The sequence below is a fragment of the Crocodylus siamensis genome, chromosome 6, assembly GCF_052110815.1.
Source record: "Crocodylus siamensis isolate JL-2025a chromosome 6, ASM5211081v1, whole genome shotgun sequence".
In the NCBI taxonomy this organism is placed as follows: domain Eukaryota; kingdom Metazoa; phylum Chordata; order Crocodylia; family Crocodylidae; genus Crocodylus; species Crocodylus siamensis.
The window spans coordinates 20,416,568-20,439,992 of record NC_143400.1 but is presented as its reverse complement, the minus strand read 5'-3'; the positions used below and the strand labels follow the sequence as shown (position 1 = coordinate 20,439,992).

Below are 23,425 nucleotides of genomic sequence, written 5' to 3'. Positions count from 1 at the left end.
GCTGGGCCGGGGCCGCAAAGGCCTCTGGGCAGAAGTGTCCCAACCATGAAGCGGGATTGGGAAACTGAGGCAGAGAGCCCAGGCGTCCTCCCCTCCCCACCCAGCCAGGCGGCGCGTGACAGTCACGGTGCCCCCGCGTGAGCCGGGGCCGTGCCCCCCAACCCTGGGATGCCGGGGGGGAGGGGCGGCCGCCTGCCTGGGCTCCCTGCTCGCGTGCGGGGGGGGCGCCTGGGCCGGGCTCCCACGTGCGGGGGGCGGGGCTGGGCCCCTCCCATGAGCGCCGCCCCCGCCTGCACTCGGCGCGGAGCCGGCGGAGGTGCGGGGCTCGGGGGGTCTGGGCGCCCGGTCCCATCTCAGCGGGTCTGCTGGGGAGGCTGAGGGAGGAAGGGGGTTCAATCCTGACTGGGGGGGTGGAGGCCCGGACTCCCGGGTCCTTTCTCAGCATGGGGAGAGCTTGGGGGGGTCTAGGGGCCCAGACTCCTGTGTCCTTTCAGGGGGCAGGGGTGTGGGGAGGGGCTCGGGGAGAGAGCGGGGCCTCTAGGACTCCAGTCTCCTGGGACCCCATGTTAGCTGGAGGAGGGGTCCTGGGGGGCTTGATCGGGGTGTCTAGGAGCCGGACCCCTGGGTCCCATCTCAGCTTAGGGGATTGGTGCAGGGGGAGGGGCATGGGTTCACTCGGGGTGGGGGGGGTCTTCATCCCCGGGGGAGGGGTCTCATTGCTGGGGGGGTTGTGCTGGGACCTGCATTGATCCCTGTGTCTCTCACCACCCCCGGCAGGCGGCCATGGGGGTGTTGCACTACTACGTGCGCCTGGCGGGGTCCGGGCTGGAGCAGGGTCCCGGGGCGCGGCTGCGGGCAGCACGGGGGGCACTGGGGGGGGCTCGCGCCGTCACCCTCGAGCTCTGCTACAACGTCGCCTGGACCGGTAAGGCGGGGCGGGGGGGTCTGGGTTGGGGGGAGGCAGGGGACTGCTGACAGCTCTAGCGCATGCTGGGCAATGCCCCCCACACTGCAGACAGGGTAGTGGGGAGTCTTCCTGGGTGGGAGGGGTGCCAGAGTCCCAGTGCATGCTAGGTAACAACCCCCGGGTGCAGGGGGGAAGGTGGGGATGCTGGGACCCCAGTGCATGCTGGTTCATACCCCCTGTAGTGCAGGGGGGCACAGTGGGGACTCGTCTGGCGTGGGGTGCCAGGAGCATTAGTGCCTAATGGTTAATATCCCCTCTGGTGCAGAGCAGGTGGTGGGGACTCGTCCTGGGTCGGGGGGTGCCAGTGTCCCACTGCATGCCTGGTAATTCTTGCAGGCTCCTCGCCGCCGGGTGCACGAGAGACACAGGTGCTGCACTGGCTCTTTGGCTGCCCCTTTGCCGTGGGCGATGTCGCCACCAAGTCCTTCCTGCGCCCTGAGCCCCACGACCTGCTCATTGAGATCGGGCCCCGGTATGTCCCTGGGTGGGCATGGCTGTGGGGGAGGGGTGATCCAGCCCCACGCCCCCTTCAGTGGGGGCTGGACTGGCTCCAGTCCTCCCCCCCCACTCCCACTTGCCAGTTTTTCTGGGGGTGGAGGGCAGGGCCAGGTTTAACCATCTCCTGGCCACAGGCTGAACTTCTCCACCCCGGCCTCCACCAACACCGTATCTGTGTGCCGTTCGGCCGGGCTGGATGCCATAGACCGGGTGGAGTGTTCTCGTCGCTATCTGCTGCAGGTGAGTGGGGAGGGGGCTGGGGGCAGGGCTAGCCACTTCCCCACCTCCCCACCCCCATCAAATCCTAGCAGGTTTTAGCCTTATGTTCCTGGTGTATTTTCCAGATTTTTTTTAATGACAGTCAAACTACTTTTACTGACACACATTTTGGTCAAGGAGTGTTGTTTCCAGAGAACACTGGTCTCTCACTAGTTTCATAGTTTCTAGGGTCGGAAGGGACCTGAGCAGATCATCTAGTCCGACCCCCTGCCATGGCAGGAAAGAGTACTGGGGTCAAATGACTCCAGCAAGATGTTCATCCAGCCTCCTCTTAAAGACCCCAGGGTAGGAGCCAGCACCACTTCTCTTGGAAGTCAGTTCCAGATCCTAGCCACCCTGACAGTGAAGTAACGCCTCCTGATGTCTGATCTGAATTTACCCTCTGCCAGCTTGTGACCGTTATTCCTGGTCACTCCTGGCGGTACTCGGGGGAACAGGGACTCCCCCAGTGCCTGCTGGTCCCCCCTGACTAGTTTGTAACAGACTACTAGATCCCCCCTCAGCCTTCTCTTGTGGAGGCTGAACAGGTTCAGGTCCCGTAGCCTCTTCTCATAGGGCCTGCCCTGCTGCCCCCTGACCATGGGAGTGGCCTCTTCTGGACCCTCTCCATGCTGTCCACATCCCTCCTGAAGTGCGGCGCCCAGAACTGGACGCAGGACTCCAGCTGCGGCCTGACCAGTGCCGCATAGAGGGGGAGGATCACCTCCTGGGACCTGCCAGTGCATGGCCCCACCTTGCTACTAGGGACTGCCCTGCAGCCCAGCCTCAGCTGGGATGGCTGGGGTCCAACACTGGGGCCTCACGTTCACTACAGCCACAGAATAAAAAAAAAAAAATTGAGCATCAGGAAAAAAATTGGGGTTAGAAAACTGTTCTCTAGTCAGCAATAAACTGCTTGGCTTCAGTGATGGGTTTGCACAGTCCTGTCCTCCACTCACCCCTTCCCAGGGGCCCTCTACCTATTCCCACACCCAGACACCCACAATAACTCCTGCTCTGACCCAGACATTACAGGCAGCTGCCACAGCAGCACAAGGCTGTGTCCCAGCATGGACACCAAGGGGCACTGCTGTGTTTTCTCTATCAGAGATACTGAGTGTTTTTATTTACACCTGAATCGTTTTTACTGACTATGCTGATGTTTTTAGCCTTTTTTTTTATAGGCAGCCAATAAACAGTCTGGCAGTAGCCAGCTTGCTTACCTATAGGCCCACTGTGTGTGGGTGGTGGGTATTTCCTAGGTTTCGGGCCTCCCTGACTTTGCACCGTGGGAGGGAGGGACAGGGTCTGACCCCTCTTCCCTTCCCCACAGTTCCCAGAGCACCCCTCCCCCGAGGAAGAGGCACGCATAGTGGAGGCGCTGGGCGACCGCATGACAGAGCAGCGCTACCTTGAGCCCATCACCAGCTTTGCTATTGCTGCCCGCCCTGCCCCCGTGTTTCCCGTCGATGTGCTGGGGCAGGGTCGCACTGCTCTCGAACGTGCCAATCAGGAGCTGGGTATGTGTCCTAGCACTGGGGGGGACGACAGACACATCAATGGGATGCCTAGGGTGGGACCTGTCAGTTCTGCTATAACATCAACTGGACCAGTTATGGGGAGGGGCTGGGGGTGGCAGGGGATGCTGGGAACGGTGGGAAAAGGGCTTATGGGGGACAAATGGTGTTGGGAGAGCACATGGCTCCTCCCTCCCTGGCACCTCAGATCCATGCTTCTTGGGGCTTTGTCTCCTGACCGACCTATCACCCCCCACTTCCTCCTGTGCACCCCCTACCCCCAGGGCTGGCATTTGACGAGTGGGACCTGGACTTCTACACACGGCTCTTCCAGCGTGTTGGGCGCAACCCCACCAGCGTTGAGTGCTTCGACTTGGCCCAGTCCAACAGGTGCCTGCGGGGGAGCGGTGGCAGTGGCATCATTCCGGGGAGGCAGGGCTGGTGTCCTTGCGTCCTTGCCTGACCCAGTGCCCGCCTGTCTGTCCATCTTCCTGCCAGTGAGCACAGCCGGCACTGGTTCTTCAAGGGGCAGCTGCGGGTGGATGGGCAGGAGATGCCACAGTCACTCTTCCAGGCCATCATGAGCACCCAGGACTCGAGCAACCCCAACAATGTCATCAAGTTCTCCGACAACAGCAGGTGCCACCCAGGGACACCAGGCGAGTGGTGTCCGGGCAGAGGAGGATCCATCCTCCTTTACTGCCCTGGGGCATGATCCAGTTGGTGTGGGGAGGGGTGTGTGGCTGGTGGGGAGAGCATAGTGGGCCAGGTCCCAGCAGCTGTGGCTGGACCCTCCACACCATGCACCCCCAGTGGCATCCAGGGCCGGGCTGTGCTGGCGCTGTGGCCCAGTGACTCCACGCGGCCAAGCCCCTTCGAGAAGCGAACAACTACACGGCATGTCATCTTCACTGCCGAGACCCACAACTTCCCCACCGGTGTGTTGGGAATGGGGCTGGGGGTGGAGCAAGGGTGGTATGGAGGGGGCAGAGCTGGTGGTGGGGAAGTGGGGTCTGCCCATCCCCTTGCTAACCCCATGCCACCCCCCGGCAGGCGTGGCCCCATTCAGCGGCGCCACAACGGGCACAGGAGGGCGCATCCGGGACGTTCAGTGCACAGGGCGTGGTGCCCATGTCATCGCTGCCACCGCCGGGTACAGCTTTGGCAACCTGCACATCCCCGGTAAGGGCCCCCCTGACTCTTTTGTCTCTTGTCTCCCCAGTCCTGCCCAGTACCCCATCCTCCCAGCCCCCTTGCCCAGGCCTTGGCCATAATGCTGCCCATCCAGGGACATCGATTCTAGCCACATGCCAGGCTTCCCCTGACATCAGGACCCAGACAAACTCAGGTGTAGGGGGGAAGGCTGTGGGGCACCCCAGCATCTGGGCACACCTGACCTCCCTCTCTTCACTGCCTCCCACAGGCTACCCGCTGCCGTGGGAGGATGCAGCGCTGCCCTACCCTGAGGCCTTCGCTCGCCCACTGGAGGTGGCTATTGGGGCCAGCGATGGTGCCTCCGATTATGGCAACAAGTTTGGGGAGCCTGTCCTGGCTGGTGAGCTTCAGGGTAGGGGTAGGACCTGGGGAGGTACCAAGGGAGCTGGGGGGTGGTCCACAGCACCAACATGCTGGGCGCCCTGGTGGGCGCAGGCTTTGCGCGTTCCTTTGGGCAGGTGCTGGCAGACAAGCGGCGCCGTGAGTGGATCAAGCCCATCATGTTCAGCGGTGGCATTGGTGCCATCGAGGATGCCCATGTGCACAAGAAGCCTGCCCAGCCTGGTGAGAGACCCCACCCCAACCCAACCCAGTGAGACCCCGACACCACAGCTGCCTTCTGGCATACATTTCATATATCATGCAATGTGACTGACTGAGCTGCACCTTAAATGCAACATGTGCTAGAAACCTAGCACGTGACCCTGAAACATGCCTGTACACCACCAGGGCTCCCTTTCCCTGGGCTTTAGCCTCCCCAGGGGCTGGGGGATATTCAGGGAAGCGGGGGCTGTGGGGCCTTGAGCTCTCTATCACCCGTGTGTTCATGCCTGGGTCTCACTGTCGCCAAACCCCACCCCCAGGCATGAAAGTGGTGAAGGTTGGGGGCCCTGTGTACCGCATTGGCGTTGGGGGTGGTGCCGCCTCCTCCATCCAGGTAAGAGCTTGGTGGGGGGGCAGGGCAGGACAGGAGGGAGCAGAGGTCACGGGTTGTTGCTATGATGAACTCCTCCCATATCCACACCCGGGTGGAGGGGAAGAATGCAGCAGGTGGGGTACAGTGCAGTGGGGGAGTTGGAGCTTGGGAGTCAGGGGTCATTGTCATCGTAACCCTCCCAGCTCTGAGGAAACGATGCAGGGGAGCGGGACTGGAGCATGATAAAGTGGGGTGCTTAGAGGTCAGATGCTGGAGTGGTTGCCATGGTGACTGTGTGTGTGTGTGTGTGTGTGTGTCCACTCCAGGTGCAAGGGGACAACACGGGAGAGCAGGACTGGGGTGCGGTACAGCGTGGTGATCCTGAGATGGAGCAGAAGCTGCAGCGCCTGCTGCGTGGGTGCGTGGAGCTGGGCGACTGCAACCCCATCTGCAGCCTTCACGACCAGGGTGCCGGTGGCAATGGTGGGTGTGCAGGGGGTCCTGAGGGTGGGGAGGGGCAGTAACCAGCCCTGGGTGACCCCTCCCCCACTTACATGCCTCCCCCCCCCAGGGAACGTGCTGAAGGAGCTAAGTGAGCCTGCTGGGGCCATCATCTTTGCCAGTCGTTTCCAGGTGCGTCATCCAGCCTCTCCCCCTCCCCTACCAGCCAGCACCAGATTCAGCCCCTGCAGATCTCCCCATTCTTCCCCCGCCTCCTCCAGGTGCGTATTGTAGGCAGGACAATACAGTACCTGCTTTATGGCTGGGCTGTGAGCAGGGGACAGAAGGGCCCATGTATCCCCCCCAGCCCTGCAGCTCCCCCTGCTGGTGTGGGGGTGCCCCTTACCCTCTCCAGTGTCCCCAGATCTCCCCCAGACATGGTCCAGCATGTGCCCCCCTCCCAGCAGCTGGGGGACCCAACACTGAGCGTGCTGGAGATCTGGGGGGCCGAGTACCAGGAGTCCAATGCATTGCTGTTGCGTCCCACCCACGCTGAGCTCCTGCAGCGCCTGGGCCAGCGGGAGCGCTGCCCGGTGCAGCTCGTTGGCACTGTCACTGGTGATGGGCGGGTAAGTGCCGTGGGGGCAGGCACAAATGGACTGGGGCCCACATGGGGTGTGTGGACCTGGCTTGGTAGCATGTGGTCAAAGGCAGGTCTGTGGAGGCACAGGGAGGACGGGTTTGGGGTATATGGGCCAGCCTTGTGGGAGGCATGGAGGTATGGACCCAGGTGTAGGTGGCAGGGACTACATAGGAAGGTATAGACCAGGCAGGTATGGGGAGCAGGGGGTATGGGCTAGGCAGAGGGGTACAGACCAGGTCCAGGGGCCTATTGACTGGGCATGGGCTGTACAGAGTGGGCAGGTATGTGGGCACCAGATGTATGGAATGGGAGGGGGTAATGGGCATAGGCCAGGCTAGGAGATGGATCGCTAACCCACCCTCTTCTTGATTCTCCCCAGATCGTTCTTGTGGATGACCTGGTGGCGCCAGTGCAGGAGGGGGACCCAGAGGAGGTGGGGGGGTACCCCACCCCCGTTAACCTGCAGCTTGAGTGGGTGCTAGGCAAGATGCCCCAGAAGGTAGGCAAAGCCTGTATTCCCCACCTCCCAAGCTCTAGCAGTCAGGGTCAAGGACAGAGATGATGGGTCTCCCCCAGCCCTGCAGCCACCCTGCTGGCCTGGGGGTGTCCATGGCACCCCTCACGAGCGGTGACCCCACAGGCACTTGCATTGCAGGAGTTCGAGCTGGCGCGGGAGCAGTCTGTGCTGCAGCCACTGGAGCTGCCGCCGGGGCTGTCTGTGCACCAGGCCCTGGACCGTGTCCTGCGCCTGCCCGCTGTGGCCAGTAAGCGCTACCTCACCAGCAAGGTACGTGGCTTTATGCCCATGGTGACCTTTCTGTGCCCCACTGGAGCTGACCTCATGCTCTCCCCATGGCCATGACCCCCTCCTGCCCCCTCATATGCAGGTGGACCGGTCAGTGACGGGGCTGGTGGCTCAGCAGCAGTGTGTGGGGCCACTGGCCACGCCACTGGCCGATGTGGCAGTGGTGGCACTGTCTCCCTTTGAGACACTTGGGGCGGCCACAGCACTGGGGGAGCAGCCGATCAAGGGGCTTTTGGATCCTAGCGCTGGTGCCCGCCTCTCAGTGGCCGAGGCCCTCACCAACCTTGTCTTTGCCCGCGTCACCCACCTGCGCGTGAGTCTGGGGCAGCTGGTGACGGTCTTGGGAGGCATGGGGTGGGGGCCAGGAGGCTGGGGAAGGGAAGAGCTGCTCAGCTGGGGGGTCCCAGCTGGGGTGGGGTCCAGCTTGAGGGCTAGAGGTCTATGTCTGGGGGGGCGTCCAGTAGGAATTGGGGTGGGGGTGTTGCCAGAGGCTAGGGGGGTCTTTGGGAGCGGTCTGATAGGGGGTCTTTGTGGGGGTTCTTCAGGGTTTGGGGTGGCTGTCAGGGACTAGGGGAGGTTCAGGGACTCGGGGTGGGGGGGGGTGTCCTGGCAGGATCCAGCAGGCACTGGTGGGTTTGGGAGGGGGTCCTTCAGGAGCTGGGAGATTCTGGGAGTCCACTGGGGTCTGAGAGGGTCTGGTGGGGTTGTCCTGGTGGGATCAGCAGGGGCTAGAGGGGGTTCAATGGAGTTTGGAGGTCCTGGGGGGGCTGGGAAGGGGAGCTCTAGTCGGCCCTGACTCCTCTGTCTTGGGGTGGGGGGAGACAGGACGTGAAGTGCAGCGGGAACTGGATGTGGGCAGCCAAGGCCCCGGGGCAAGGAGCGGCACTGGCCGAGGCCGTGGGGGCAGCCGTGACACTGCTGGCCCAGCTGGGCGTGGCTGTGGACGGTGGCAAGGACTCGCTCAGCATGGCTGCCCGTGTTGGCTCTGACACCGTGCTGGCCCCTGGTGAGAGATTCTCCTTCGTGACACCCCCCACCCCCTGTCCTGGGGCTCAATCCCTGCTTCCCACCCAGGCACAGATCAGTGATCCCTAATTACTACTCCTTACAGGGACATTGGTAGTCTCGGCCTACGCCGTCTGCCCCGACATCACTGCCACTGTCACCCCTGACCTCAAGTGCCCCGATGGCAAAGGTGATGGGTTGCAAGGGGAGCTGTGGAAGGGCAGTTCTCTCTAGGTTCTCTAGCACACATAACATGTATGATGCAATGTCCTTTGAGAAGGGTGCCGTGACTAGCAGCCATCCGAGTTTTACCAGCCACAAGGTTGCTTAAAAGAGATGGAACATTTTTGTGGTTGGTTTGGGCAGCACCATCAATGGAAACGTGTATTGGTGTTGGGCTCTGGGACTGGGACTAGAACTGGGATCTGGCCTGCACCTGCCCCTCCAGGGGCTGTAGATGAGGGCAGGGTTTGAGGTAACAGTGCATCAGGTCTGGTCTGCCTTGCCCCTACTTGACCCCCTTCTCCCCTGCACAGGGACCCTGCTGCATGTGGCGCTGAATCCGGGGCGGCACCGTCTGGGGGGCAGTGCCCTGGCACAGTGCTATGGGCAGCTGGGGGACATCTGCCCCGACGTGGACACCCCCAGCATCCTGGCCGCTGCCTTCCGCGTCACCCAGGAGCTCCTTGAGGGTAAGTGGGGGGACCAGGGGAATTGCCCTGGTTGGTATTAACTCCTTTCTGCCTGGTGCAGTGGGTGTGGGAGACCATTAATCCCTCACCCATAGGGAGGCTGTGAGGACTGCCCCTGTCCCATGCCGTGCCCATTTGCCCACAGAGTCAGCGCTGAGTGCAGGGCATGATGTGAGTGATGGGGGCCTGGTCACATGTCTGCTGGAAATGGCATTTGCTGGCAATTGTGGCTTGCAGGCCCAGCTCGACGCCTCGGGGGCCACCTGTGAGTACGCCACACCCCAACATCAGACCTAGAGGGACACCCCCTCATATCTCCCTTTTTAGGACCTTTCAGTCCCCCCAATACTCCTCTACTCTGACACCCACCCCCCAGGTGCCCATCCCCAAGACCTGGCCTCAGTGCCCCCACATCACCCCAAAGCCTGGTCATGTTGTGTCCCCCCCACAATCCCTGTTGATTGGGCGGGGGCTGGTTTGACCATGAGAAGAATGCAGGAGGTGGGGTACAATGCAGTGGGGGAGTTGGAGGGCAGGACTCAGGGGTCATTGTCATTGTGACACCCCCCCCACCCCCCTGTCACCCCTTCTCCCAGTGCTGGAGGTGCTGTTTGCAGAGGAGCCAGGGCTGGTGCTGGAGGTGCCACAGGCGGCAGCCACAGACATCTGCCTGCGCTACCGGGAGGCTGGTGTCAGCTGTCTGCCCATTGGGCACACAGGCCCCCCTGGGCCTCAGGCCATGGTGAGGAAACTGGGGGTCGGCATGAGGGGTACCACAGGGGTGGAGGATAGGGGCTGTGGGTCAGAGGTGGGGAGGGCAGGGGGCTGCAGGCCGGGAGTGAGGGGCACCAGTGGGTATAGGGGACTGTGGGCTGGAAGCGAGGAGTGCCAGCAGGGCTAGGAGGGCTGTGGGTCAGGAGCCAGGGGCCCAGCCCCCCCTGACCAATGCCCCCCCCAGGTGACCGTGCAGGTGGCCAAGCAGGAGGTGCTGTCTGAGCCCGTGGGATTGCTGCGGGGGTGGTGGGAGGCCACGAGCTTCCAGCTGGAGCGGCTGCAGGCAGCGCCCGCCTGCGTGGAGCAGGAGGAGGCTGGTCTGGCCCAACGCACCGGCCCCACCTTTACCCTGACCTTCGACCCTGCCCAGATGCTCCCCCTGCTGCACCATGTGGGTGAGTGGGGGGCAGACGAGACCCAGGAGCTGCAAGTCGGGAGTGAGGGGCACTGGTGGGGCAGCAGCTGGGGATCGGCAGTGAGGGGCACCAGCAGGGCTGGGGAGGCCCAGATCCCAGCTGGTGTGGGGGCGAACAGCCTGGGGGAGAGCTGGGCCTAATTGTGAGCCGCCTCCCCCTTTTCCCCCCCCCAACCAGAGCTATTGGCACCATGTGTAGCCATCCTGCGTGAAGAGGGCAGCAACGGCGACCGCGAGATGGTGGCCGCGTTTGTCATGGCTGGCTTCCAGGTGAGCCCTGAGTGTGAGGACCCCAAGTGCCCTGGCTCCCACCACCCTCCTTTCCCCTCCCCTAAGCTGCGAGAGAACCCAGGCATCCGGACTCCCTGCCATCCTCGCTCAAAGCCCCCAGTCCTCCCCGTGAGCTGGGGTGAGGAATCCCAACATCTAGGCTGAGGTAGCTGTGGCCCTGCAGGTGTGGGACGTCACCATGCAGGACCTGTGCACCGGCGCTGTCTCCCTCGATGCTTTCCGCGGCCTTGTCTTTGTGGGTGGCTTCAGCTATGCCGACATCCTGGGCTCTGCCAAAGGTCAGCACCGGCCCCCGCCTCACCCCTCTCAGTACTCCCAAATGGGGTGAATAGGGTGGATGTGTTTTCCCCCCCCCCCCCCCCCCGACCCTCAAGCCTCTTCCTCTAGGCTGGGCGGCAGCTGTGACCTTCCACCCCCGGGCCCGCGCCGAGTTTGAGGCCTTCCGGCATCGCCGAAACACCTTCAGCCTCGGCGTCTGCAATGGCTGCCAGCTCATGGCCCTGCTGGGCTGGGTGGGCACTCCTGGCTCTGACCTTGACCCTGACTCCCAGGGACCCGGTGAGCACAGAGACAGGACCAGATCAGGAGATTGGGATGGAGGGGGGCCAGTTGGGGATTGGGGGTAGAATAGAGGGCTCATCCTGGGTTGGGGGTCTGAGGATACCACTGACCAGGCTGGGATCCCAGAGCTCACCCCATCTGTCCATCTGCAGAGGAGGTCCCACGCCCCGGGGTGCTGCTGGCGCCGAATGAGTCTGGGCGCTTTGAGTCGCGCTTCGTGGCGGTGTCCGTGGGGCCAGGGCCAGCGCTCATGTTGCGCGGCATGGCTGGCTCCACCCTCGGTGTCTGGGTGGCCCATGGAGAAGGTACTAGCCCCCTGCCTTGCCCTGCTCTGCTGCGGGAGGTGGGGAGTGGGTTCCCCTTGTCAGCAGAGTCCCTGGTCTCATCCCCTCCCACACCCGCAGGCTGCATGCAGTTCCGGACCCCGGCAAGGCTGGCAGCAGCGGCCGAGGGGGGCCTGATCCCCCTGCGCTACGTGGATGACGGAGGCCGGCCCACGCAGGAGTATCCGCTCAATCCCAATGGCTCACCATTGGGTGTCGCAGGGATCTGCTCGCCTGACGGGCGCCACCTGGCCATGATGCCGCACCCTGAGCGCTGCGTGCTGCCCTGGCAGTGGCCCTGGATGCCACCGACCTGGCGCCGTGACCTACGCGTCTCACCCTGGCTGCGCCTTTTCCAGAACGCCTGTGACTGGTGCCTGCGCTACCCCCATGGCGAGCCCTGACCCCCAGCCCCAGCGACCTCTGACCCCTTCCAGCCAACAGGGGCCACCGCACTGCTCCTGCCTGCCACCAGTGGGGTGACAGGGCATCCCCCCACCCAACCCAAGCCCCACCCCTTCCCTGCACTGGCCAATCAGTGCAGGTGGGGATGAGGCCATGCCCCTTCCTGCTAGTGTGCCCTGAGCCAGGCCATGCCCCTGCACTAACCAATCAGTGAAGGTGGGAAACAAGCCACACCCCTTCTCCCTACAGAACTTGGGACCAAACCACACCCCCCTTTGACTTGGCCAGTCAATGGATTAAACCACGCCCCTTTCTGAGTGTGGTCCAGTGTCCAGGGGCAAGCCCTGCCCCCTCCGCTTTCATTGGCCAATCTTAAGTGCCTTGGAAACCAATCCCTGCTCTTCCCCTCATTTTTCACCCATCCTGCATTGGCTCTTGGGAACAGCCCAGGGTTAAACCCCGCCCTCTTCCTCCCTGCTCTAGTCAATCAGACTGTAGGTGGCCTAAGCCACGCCCCCTGAACCCTTGAATAAAAGGTCTGAGCCTCACCTTGTGGCCTGGTTGCAGGGGAGGCAAGGAAGGGGTTGTGTCTCCATGGAGGCCGCAGAGGCTGGGGCAGGGGTCTCTGGGGCATCTACAGACCAACCCACCACCACCACCAGCTGTCGCCTTCCTCTAAGGTAGGCCAGGCTGAGCACATGCAGCCAGCGTCAATTCATCACCAGTAAATTGCATCCAAACTTGTTATCTCCTGCTTCCACGAAGTAGCTACTGGGGGCAGGGGAGTCTGGGGACAACGTGGGCCAACATACTGCAAGGTCATAGGGACGTGGGGCTGGAGGGGGCCCCAGGAGGCCACATCTAATCCAAGCCTCTGCTCCAAGCAGGATCATCCCCACCTGCATCATCCCAGCCAAGGCTTTGTCTAGCCGGGTCTTCAAGACCACCAAGAATGGAAATACCTCCCTAGACAGCTTGTTCCAGTGCTTTATGCCCTTCCTCTGGAGAAAGTTCTTCCTAATGTCCAACCTCAACTTCCCTTGCTGCAGCCTGAGCCCATTGCTCCTTGTTCTGTCATTGGAGAACAGTCCCGCTCCATGCTGTTTGGAGCCACCCTGCAGGGAGGTGACAGCTGCTATTCAATCCTCCCTCTGCCTTCTTTTCTCCTGGCTCCATAACCTCGGTGCCCTCGACCTCTCCACACCCAGCCCCCAAGCCATCTTCACTGCCCTCCACTGGACTCTTCCCCCATCCTTTCTGCAATAGGGGACTCACAACTGGACACAGGACTCCAGATGTGGCTTCCCCATTATAGAGGGGAAAAATCACTGTCCTCCATCTACTGGTACTGTGCTGACTATGACTCTCTTACTTCTCCTTGCTGATTATTAATGATGATTATTAACGATGCAGAGGTTGGCAAAACCAGTTTGCCAATGACAAGAAACTAGGGAGGATTGGGAGCACATTGGAGGGTTGTAAGCGCCATCCAGAAGGATCTTAACTAGTTGGAAAGCTGGGCTAGAGCCAACGGGGTGCAGTTCAACGAGGGTAAACGAGGGAGAAAGAATCACAAGTACACCAGGGGGGGCACAGTTCCATGGAGAAGGATGTGAGCGTCTTGGTAGACCAAGTAGATACTTGATGGCACTCCCTATGCCTGAAGAAGGATGTTTGTGCCTGAAAGCTTGCAAAGAACAATTTGTCCATTTAGTTGGTCTAATAAAGTATCCTGCAGCTACCCAGAGGACCTTTTCTGCCTCGGTAGACCACCAACTCAATACACCTCTGCAGTGATGGCCATTGGGGTTTTGGGCTGCATTAATAGAAGCATCAGGTGCAAGACCATGGGAAGCAATATATCGCCTCTCGCCCTGGCGTGGGCTCAGCCTCGTGGTTTGGTATCGTGCCATTCAGGACTCTATGGTTTAAAAAGGACAGGAAGAAGCTCAAGAGGGCCCAGAGGCGGCAACAAAGATCATAAAGGGCTTGGAAAGTACCAGGGAGGCAAGGCTAAAGGATCTGGGCAGGTTCAGCTGAAAAGGGGGACATGAGAGAGGCCTTCACATCACTGGAGGGCTGCTGGCGAGGGGAAGCAGAGGAGGACGCGGAGCACCAAAGTAGGTTTAGGTAGGAAACCTGGAAACATTTCTTTGCTCTTAAAGCAGGGGGGCTGTGGGATAGATGCTTAGGGGAGTTGGGGGCTCTCTCTTGCTGGAGGGATTCAAGGAGAGGCTAGACAGCCACTGGTTGGGGATGATCTAGGATGCCTGTTTTACCACGGAGATTTCCCAGGTTTCTCAGCTTTGCTGGTTGCTCCATGTGGCAGGGGGGCTTCAGACCTCCCCCAGAGACTGCAGTGGGGGTCGGGCCAGGCTGTGCCAATGCTCTTCCTGGGACCAACGCCAGAGGGCCCTGCCTCAAGGATCTTGGGGGTCAGTCCAACACAAGATTTGGAGCCAGGACTAGTCAGACTGGTATGGACTGGAGGGGGTTGGCCTTTCCCTGCAGCAGGGGCACGGCCTCTACCCAGGATGTCTCGAGCATCTATCGACCACATTTCCTAACAGCAGGACGGTGGTGGCCACAGTCCCCCTGCTCTCCTTGTGGCAGGTTCGGGGAGGCCACGTCTGTGCCATGGCAGGGCTGACAGTCGTCTGATGTAGAGTTGAGATGAGGGGTTTGTCTGGGCTGGTTGCAGGTAAGACCCCACCATGGACCCAGTCTGCCTGAACAACAGCAGGTGGAAGCTTGGCTGGGAGCCACCACCCAGACCCTACATGCCTCAGGTCAACACTTATCACCTGCATACGATGACAAATGTCCCGAAAGCTGTGGCCTGGCCACGGTGCATCTTCCCTGAGGAGGTCTGTTAGCCCACCAGGGCTCTGATTTCTGGAGAAGGCTGAGAGAAGCCAAAACAAAATCATCCAGGCTGTGCGCTTGGGATATCCTTGGGCAGGACAGCCACTTCCACCAGAGGATACATGGATGCACTCACAGCTGGTCTGGGACAGTCTCAGGCCCCTCCACGTCCATCTGACAGTCCAGGTTTGCCACCTCTACTTTGGGATGGGAGAGTTTTATCCCCTGCAGCTTCTACTCTCTGTCTTGCTGGCCACATCTCTGAAAAAAGGAGCTCTGGGGCAAGGAAGCAGGGAGACAGACCCATGACCCACAGCTCTGTCCAGGGCTCAGCTTCATGGCTGCCCTGCAGCTGGAGCCAAGGACCCTGCCAGCCCTAGGCATCTGCTCTTCTGGGGTGTAAAAGACAATTGAGGTCTCCCTTTCCATTGAAAGGGCAGGCCTGGAATAGTGCTGGGCCACAAGCAAACAGGGAGGAGCCACAATAGCCCAAAGAGGGAAAGAATTAGCTGTGAAAAACTGCACGTGGGTTTGGAACCAGGCATGAGAAAGGGCAAGACAAGTTTCTTCTCTCATCTGGCACATGAAAAACTTAGCAGTGATTCAAGCCTTCTGGTCAATCTCACCAGCTCCAGTCACTGGGGGTTTGAACCTCCTCTCTACAGGGGGAAACTCAGAAGAGCCACGATTCTACGCTAGAGAGATGCAGCCCCTCCCCAGTTTTATTCCAACCCTAGTCTAGTGGTTCACGAGTCACCAGCACCCTCTAGACATTTCAGGGTCCAGCCCAGGGATCCTTTCAAGACCCCTGAGTGTGGGGCCATGTCTCTCCGATGCCATCTCAGTAGATGAGATCGTTTCCCCATTGCAGGGAGACCGCAGCCTGGGAAGTGCTGATGACCAGTAGTTCATGAGTTACCAGCATCCTCTAGACATTCTGGGTGCCTCCCAGGAATCCCTGCAAGGCCCCTCAGTACGGGGCCATGTCCTTCCAATGCTGTCTCCCCAGGTGGTTTCCCCATTGCAGATGGACCGCAGTGTGGGAGGTGCTGATGGCTGCACGTGATGATCTTCCAGGTCCCCAGGGAAGTTACAACAGCAAATACTGGGCTACATAGGTATGACAAGGCCTAACCCAAGCTCTTCACCCCACCTAGAGACCCCCAACTCCCACAGGAGGAAACCCAAGCCAAGACACTTTCCCTACAGACCCCATGGGGAATCCCAAAGACAGGTGAAGCACAGAGATGCCTGCTTAAATGCCACACTGCCAGTTGCTGAGCTAAGAAAAATGCCTGGGGGCTGGGACCTATTTCTGGAAAGAGGTAGAGATATCAAGGCTGAAAAAAGACAATGTAGAGGAGTGGTATAGGTGATGGACTGCTAATCTATTGTGCTCTGCACGTGTGGTTTCAAATCCCACTCTTGTCGGAGTCTTTCGCTCAGTACCTGGTACCCACGTTCCCTGCCCCTGATGTTTTTGGTGCCCCAGGGGAAGGAGGGGACTGTATAAGGTCCATCCAAGCAGGGGCATAGGATAGAGTTTGCAGAGGTTGCCTGGAGGTTTCCAGGGAGCAGGATGCTCTCAGTGCCCTGGCAGAGGGCTGGCATCTCCTTGCAAAGAGATCCCTGGGGAGAGGGAGGATTCTCTCAGTCTCCACCTCTGGAGCCCCAAAACTAAGCATCGCTGTGAGCAGGATTCGAACCTACGCAGGGAGTCCCCATTGGATTTCAAGTCCAACGCCTTCACCACTCGGCCATCACAGCTAAGGCGCATCACACTTGAATGAAAAGATAGAGCAGAGGCCATTATATCAGGCCTCAGGGCTGCCCTGGTGGAGATGGGGCAGGCAGGCACCTGGGCCATAACCCCTGTGGGTCCTGGGCAGCTCTGGACACAATCCTGCTGCATTGTCAGGGCTTCCAGACACACGCTGGTCCCAGCCCCCAGGGTAAAGGGGAGGGATCTGAAGTTGGTTTTTGAGTGCTTGCTTTGGAACAGCTCCTTATCCCCTCCAGCCTTGGCTCCGCTGCCCTGAAAACAAACCCTGCAGCTGTAGCCAGGGACCCTGCCAGCACCAGGAGCCCACCCTGCCAGCCCCAGGTGCCCACCCTGCTGGGGTGTAAAAGAAAATTGAGGTCACCATGTCCATCAAAACAGTGGGCCTGGAATAGCACTAGTCCACAAGCAAACAGGGAGGAGCTGCAAGAGCCAAAGGGGGAAAGAATTAGCTGCACAAAACTGCACATAGTTTTGGAGCCAGGTGTGAGAAAGCGCAAGACAAGTTTCTTCTCTCACCTGGTGGGTAAAAACCCACCGCTGAGTCAAGCATTCTGGCTAATCCTACCAGCTCCAGGTGCTGGGGGCTTTGAACCTGCCTCCTGTGGGGAGAAGCTCAGAAAAGTTACAGTTCTATGCTAGTGAGATGCAGCCCCTCCCCAGGCTTTTTCTAACCCTAGCCTAGTAGTTCATGCATCAGCAGCACCCTCCAGACATTTCACGTCCCTCCCAGGGATCCCTGCAAGTCTCCTGAGTGCAGGGCCAAGTCTCTGAGGCTGTCTCAGTAGATGATGGAGTTTCCTCTTTGCAGGTGGACCGCAGCGGTGGAGGTGCTGACAGCCGGATGTGATGATCTTCCAGGTCCCCAGGGAAATTACAACAGCAAATACCAGGCTACGTAGGTATGACAAGACAGGCAGGAGAAGCAAGAGCCAAGCCAAGCTCTGCTCCCCACCTAGAGCCCCTGCCCCGCCTACCACCCCCACAGGAGGAAATCCAAGCCTGGAGACTCTTCCTGCAGGGAATCCCAAAGCCGGGTAAACCTGTGAGGGGCAGAGATGGCTGCTAAAATGCCACATTGCCAGCTGCTGGGCCAGGAAAAATGATAGGGGAGGGGTTCTGTTTGCTGGGAAGAGGTAGAAATATTAAGGTGAGAGGAGACAAGGTGGTCAAGTGGTGAAAGTGATGGACTGCTAATCCATTGTGCTCTGCACACATGGTTTTGAATCCCACCCTTGTTGGAGTCTTTTGCTCAGTGCCTGGTAGCTGGGGTCCCTGGCCCTGCTGTTCACAGATGGCCCAAGGGAAACAGGGGACTGTATACGGTCTGTCCCAGTACAGGTACAGGATGGAGTTTGCAGAGGGCTGGCATATCCTTGCCCAGAGGTTTCCAGGGAGAGGGAAGATGCTCTCAATGCCCCAGCCTTCATGTCTGGAGCCTCAAAACAAAGCACCACTGTGAGCAGGGTTTGAACCTGTGTGGGGAACCCCCATTAGATTTCAAGTCCAACACCTTTACCACTCATCCATCACAGCCAGGATGAAAGAAGCCCCTAAGAGGAGGCAGAACAGAGGCCTCCATGTCAGGCTTCAGGATTGCCCTTGTGGAGATTGGGCAGGCAGTTAGGTCCCTTGGGTCCTGGGCAGCTCTGGACATGAACCTGCTGCACTGTCAAGGCTCCCAGACACATGCTGGTCCCAGCCCCAGAACAAAGTGGGGCGGGGGGAGGGGGGGAGGATTTGGGGTTTGTTTGCAACCAGTTGTCTTGAAATAGCGTCTTATCCCCACCAGCTTTGGCTCAGCTGCCCAGAGCTTGCATCTGTAGCCAGGGACCCTGCCAACCCCATGTGCCCTCCCTGCTGGGGTATAAAAGAAAATTTCCATCAAAAGGGTGGGCCTGGAATAGCAGTGATCCATCAGCCAACAGAGAGGAGAGGCAAGACCCAAAATGGGAATTAGCCATGCAAAACTGCCTATAGGATTAGAGCCAGGTGTGAAAAAGGGCAGGACGTGTTTCTTCTCCGCTCACCCAGCCCATGAATTCAAGGCCTCTGGCCAATCCCTGGGGGCCAGACTTTTCAGGGCCCGGCCCAGGGATCCCTGAAAATCCCCTGAGTGTGGGGTCATGTCTCTCTTATGCTGTCTCTGTAGATTAAGTGGTTTCCCCATTGCAGGTGGACCACAGTGTGGGAGGTGCTGACAACTGCACATGATAATCTTCCAGTTCCCCAGGGAAATTAAAACAGCAAGGACCAAGCTACATAGGTATGATAAGGCCCAACCCAAGGTCTACACCCCACCTAGAGACCCACCCCCCAATGCACACAGGAGGAAATCCAAGCCCAGAGACTTTCTCTGCAGGCCTCACAGGGAATCCCAAAGCTGGGCGAAGCTGTGAGGCACAGAGATGGCTGCTAAAATCCACACTGCCAGGTGCTAGACTAAGCAAAATGCCTGGGCAGCAGGTTCTATTTCCTGGAAAGAGGTAGACATACCCCTCTCAGGAAGAGACAGGGTGGCTGAGTGGTAAAGATCCTGACCTGCTAATTCATTGTGCTTTGATTTGTGGGTTCAGATCTCACCCTTGTTGAAGACTTCTGCTTGGTGCCTGACACACATGTTTCCCTACCCCTGATGATCTCAGTGCCTCCCTACCTTTAGGGATCCTCACAGGGAAACCAGCTCTCTTGTCTGTTTTATGGAGATATGGGCCATATCATATTTGCTTATGTACAACCTCCAAAACCAACTCCCTGCTCTTCTCCTCAGAGATGGGTTGGAGGCATCTTCAGTGAGCTCCAGCATATTTGCTCACATACAACACACACCTCCTGCCAACAAATAAGCACCCCCCACCCAATTGAGGTGTGTTTTATGTGGGGAAGCTGATTTTTTTAGCCCAAGCTAGAAGCCCTCTGCTTCGCACCGGCTCCTCAGGGCAGCTGCTGTGGTATTGCTCTTCGGACAGCCAAGAGAGTCAATGGACCATTAATTGCGCCCCCCAACCAGGATCCCCCCACCTAGGATTCCCCTCCACCCCCCCAGAGATCCAACCATACTTAGCTTACCCAGGACCACCCCCACCCACCCCCCCACTAACCTGGGGCACTCCTATGGACGACTGCCACCTCCCATGACTGGGGGGCACCATGGCGGTGTACAGGGACTGCCCACAGCCCCTGCCGGTGGGGAGGGGGTGGCAAGCAGCAGGCGGCAAGCAGGGACCACTTGCAGCTGTCACTAGCTACGTCAGCAGTGAGGGGGAGCAGCAATGGCCCACGGAAGCCAGTGGCAGCTTCAGCAGCAGCCAACCTCAGTGGGGGACACATGCCCCGCTACGTGTTACCTACTAGCACTCCTGAGAAGCAGCTTTGGCACTGCCTCCACACCCCACGACTGGACCACCCCCATCCAGAAACCCAGATCTAACTCCCTCACCCAGGGACTCCTGCAGATACCCCACCAGGACCCCCAAGAAAGCTGAAGCCAAGGGTCTCTCTGTTGCTCTCAAGAGTCGTTCCTCAGCTTGAGCTCTCTCTGCTTGAGACATCAGTAACCAGGCCTGGACCTGTCATTGCCACCTTGGCCATTTCCAAAGGGTCAGGGTCAAGGTGCAGCTGCAGGGCTAAGCAGAAGGCCCCAGAGTCTGTCTCCCAGTGCCCACGCCCTAAACCTGGGAACCCCAGGAAAGGAGGCATCCACACATCCAGCTAACCCAGTGATGAGATCTAATGACATAAAACACAAAGCCTAGAAGGAGATGATCTACGGCAAAACCACAGGCAACTCTACAGTCTGGAAAAGAGGGTATATCACTCCCGAGAACACAACACATGCCTCTCCAGGCAAGAAGAAAACAAGCTTTGGGACTATGCCAGGGACAAGCCCTGTTATTCAATTTGCGATGGAAGCTAAAAATGTAATTTTATTGGCATGCACATTCGATGTGTTAGAAAAGCCATCATGCATTTAAAAAAAAAACACAATGAACAAGCCAAAAAATAATCTAAAGCTGCTGTTTCTTTAGACCTGTCGTCATTCGAATTGGATGCCTTTCAGAAGCACAAAAGACAAACCTGGCATCTGGAGCATGTGGGCAGCGCCTCCGCTGCTGTACTGAAAGCTGGTCCCATGCCTGAGTTAACGTCCCACTTCATTCATGTTTCTACTTCTTAATGGTTTCAGCTCAAGTTAAAAACAATCTGCAGGGCTATGAAATAGGAGCAACGTGACCAGGAGCAGCTGGCAGAGTTGCAGGCGAAAGACTAGCTTCCTTTGTGGAACATTAAACCATTTTAAAAAAGGAGAGTTGTTCGCATGTAAGGAGTGAAGAGTTTAGCAGGAAGTGGGGAGATTGCAATGAGCCATGAAGTCTAGCAACTCCCTTGCTGATGCCTGGATAGAAATGTCCCTGCTGCTGCTAGCTTCTAGACTTAGAAAGTTGTAGGTTTTTAAATGAATGTAGATGTTTCTAAACTCAATTCTAGATTTTAGAAGTTGAGTTGGGCAATAAACTGTTTTTTTTTTTAAAAACACCTTGTTGAGGGAAGACTGTGAAGGCTGGGGAGACAAGAGCAGGCCAAGAAAGGCTGTGTCCAATGGTGGGAAAGAACAGAGATAAGAATCTTGCTCCCAGCAGTGTCATTTTCACAATGATGTGAAACCCAGCTCATTGGCACTGTCCATGTCCACAAGGGGCCGGGTCCAGTCCTGTTATTTTCAGTGAAACAAATACATTGCAATAAATCAAATTTTTTGGAATATTAAGAATCAGGAACCTAGAAACATAGGGAGAGGTTGGAGGGATATTTGGAGACTCAGGTCATTCAGGAAGATCCATCTCCACACTAGCCTCACCCACCTCTCATGTGCCCCTGGCCAGGACTGGCATCAGAGGCAGTCAGAAAGACATCAGGACTGGTGTTTTCTTTTGCAAACATCTGAAATCCAAGCAAAGCCCAGGCCGGGCTGCGGACCTGCTCCTGCCTTGTTTCTCAGCAGCTGACTTACAAAGATGAGCTGTGAGCCGGGACCGGAGTGGACACAAGACCAGCAGCCAAGCCATGGGTGAGGCCCAGGGTTTATCATACCCCATGCCCTGTGTCCAGCAGTGCCAGGAATGAATGCTTCACAGTAGGAGTGGCCAATGTGTGACATGCATGCTACAAGAAGCAACAGGCTGCCTTGGTGGGTGGCATATGGCAGGTTGGAGAGAAAGCAGAGCAGATGGGGCATGGGATACAGGGAAGAAAGCAGAAAGCAGACAGGGCAGGGGGCATAGGGCAGGAAGCAAGATCCTCATGGGTTGGGTTGGACTTGGGCCTACCAAGGCATGGAGGCAAGGCCTCCATCCTATAGGGTTGGTTTCCACCTCTCCCCAGACCCTCTGCCTGCCCAGTGGTGGCCCAGGCCTGAGGCCTCCTGGGCCTGGCTCCTTCCCAACCTGCAACCCCTAGAGCAGCCTGCTCGACTTCTCCCTTGCTTTGACTCCGAGCAGAGCCACATCTGCAGCCTGCTCACCCTCGCCCCATTCCTGCTTAACCAAAGCTGAAACCCTAGCTGCTGCTGAAGATGCATTTTTGTGGTGGGAGAATCTAGGATTCTGAAAAGAAGCAATGGATCGGTGAAATAGAGGTGGGGAGCAGCCAGCAACAAAGCCTGAAACGAGACCAGCATGATTTGTGGAACATCAAAAAAAAGGAAAGATGAGCTTTACCAGTTGCAAAATGAAGGATAATGGGCCATTGACTGCCTCAGCTGCCTGAAGGGTCATACCACAGCTGCTACACTGCACAGCAGCAAGCAAACCAGGTTTTTTTCTCCCCGGCCCCTGGTAGAAAAAAAAATCGGCTTTCTTCCTTAATACATACACCCCAGGTCTGATTTTTTGTGTTGGATGCAAGGAAATACAGTAATAAGCTCAGGAGCGAGAGCTGAAACATAGTCTGTGCATCAGAAGGGGAACCAGGCCCACACCGCACTGTGGGAGGCTCCCAGACTCGGCCCTCCATCTCAGAAGGCCCCGGGGGACAGTGCCGGTGTCCTCCAGAGCCTCGTTCCTGGCTGACTCCCTCCACCGGCCCATGCTGAGACCCACTGAACTTTGCTCCCTTGCCTCATTTAGTATTTACGGTGCCAGCTAAGCAGGCACTTGACCCTTCCTGGAAACATCAGGACATACGTCCTGGGACACTGCTATAAACCAGCAGCCTGTAGGGCAGAGTTAGCACTGAGTCCCGTGATACAGGTGTGGGGGGGAGGCCCGGTAGACCACAGGACAGGAGACAAGATGCAACCCTGGCCAGCAACATGGAGACCACAACTAGCTGGCTCCCCAGTGTCAGCCTGTTCTCGGCTCTCCCGGCAGCCATATGGCGCTAGGAAGAAATCTGCTGTCCTCCTATTGTTACAGGGCCCCTGGGGTGGTGGCTGAGCCAAGGCTCCTGCTGGGACGCAGGAGCCTGCACCTCCACTCAAGGGCCATCCTGACATTGCAATGGGATCAGGAGGGAATTTGCCCATTCAGACTTGCCCGGTACCTTGAAGCAGGAACACAGCCTGGGCCCGGGGTCTCTGAAGCACGTTTCAACAGGGCTTGTAGTAGCAGGACACAAAAGACCCCAGCGTCCCCAGGGGCAGGAGCTTTTGGGATTGCAGAGCAATAGACCTGGGAGTTGGGCAACAGTGTGTTTCATCATTTTGGGACTAGGTGAGACGAGGATGTCCCTGGGATGTTTGGATAGGGATGAGTCCACCTGAAGCAGCAGATTGGACTAGACCAGGGGTGGCCACAAGCAACAGGCTGGGGAGGTGGGCTGTGGGGAAGGGAGGAATCCCCCAGGATGCAAAGGGGCAGAGGGGAACAGGAAACAGAGCTGGATGTCTCTTGCAGGAGCTGCGGAGCAAGGCAGGAGCAGGTGCCCTCCAGCCTGAAAATATGCTATTTTCTACCTCTCGTGTCTTCCATGCCCACTCTCAGCACCTGATTTGCATATATTTACATAGCAGAGGTTTCTGGGACGGAAGTGTCACAGGTGCCGGTGGTGTTCACTG

General features: G+C 58.5%; 1 protein-coding gene and 2 non-coding genes across 9 annotated transcripts; 1 reads left to right on the top strand and 2 right to left on the bottom strand.

Annotated features, from left to right (window-relative positions):
• The first annotated feature begins 29 nt into the window (after nt 1-29).
• Nucleotides 30-12,470, top strand: PFAS (phosphoribosylformylglycinamidine synthase). 7 transcript variants are annotated; one of them, XM_090052308.1, is made up of 29 exons: nt 30-316; nt 778-925; nt 1,304-1,439; nt 1,600-1,705; nt 3,057-3,243; nt 3,525-3,630; nt 3,739-3,879; nt 4,054-4,178; nt 4,294-4,422; nt 4,664-4,795; nt 4,891-5,019; nt 5,319-5,392; nt 5,698-5,854; nt 5,943-6,093; nt 6,237-6,441; nt 6,835-6,954; nt 7,111-7,242; nt 7,343-7,573; nt 8,086-8,266; nt 8,372-8,455; nt 8,802-8,957; nt 9,103-9,222; nt 9,554-9,699; nt 9,916-10,126; nt 10,325-10,416; nt 10,601-10,715; nt 10,825-10,995; nt 11,151-11,303; nt 11,403-12,470. In XM_090052308.1, exons 2-29 carry the CDS (start codon nt 784-786, stop codon nt 11,723-11,725), a joined length of 4,155 nt encoding a protein of 1,384 aa, XP_089908434.1. In that variant the 5' UTR covers nt 30-316; nt 778-783; the 3' UTR covers nt 11,726-12,470. The 7 variants fall into 7 exon arrangements, 6 of the variants coding, with proteins under 6 accessions (XP_089908434.1, XP_089908437.1, XP_089908435.1 ...); XM_090052306.1 differs by lacking the exon at nt 30-316 and having other exon boundaries at nt 723-925; XM_090052310.1 differs by lacking the exon at nt 30-316 and having other exon boundaries at nt 724-925; nt 5,943-6,004; nt 6,280-6,441.
• A 3,806-nt stretch (nt 12,471-16,276) lies between these two features.
• TRNAS-UGA (transfer RNA serine (anticodon UGA)) lies at nt 16,277-16,358 on the bottom strand. The gene has a single exon. It is a non-coding gene; the product is annotated as a tRNA-Ser (tRNA).
• A 1,467-nt stretch (nt 16,359-17,825) lies between these two features.
• TRNAS-UGA (transfer RNA serine (anticodon UGA)) lies at nt 17,826-17,907 on the bottom strand. The gene has a single exon. It is a non-coding gene; the product is annotated as a tRNA-Ser (tRNA).
• Between the last annotated feature and the right edge of the window lie 5,518 nt (nt 17,908-23,425).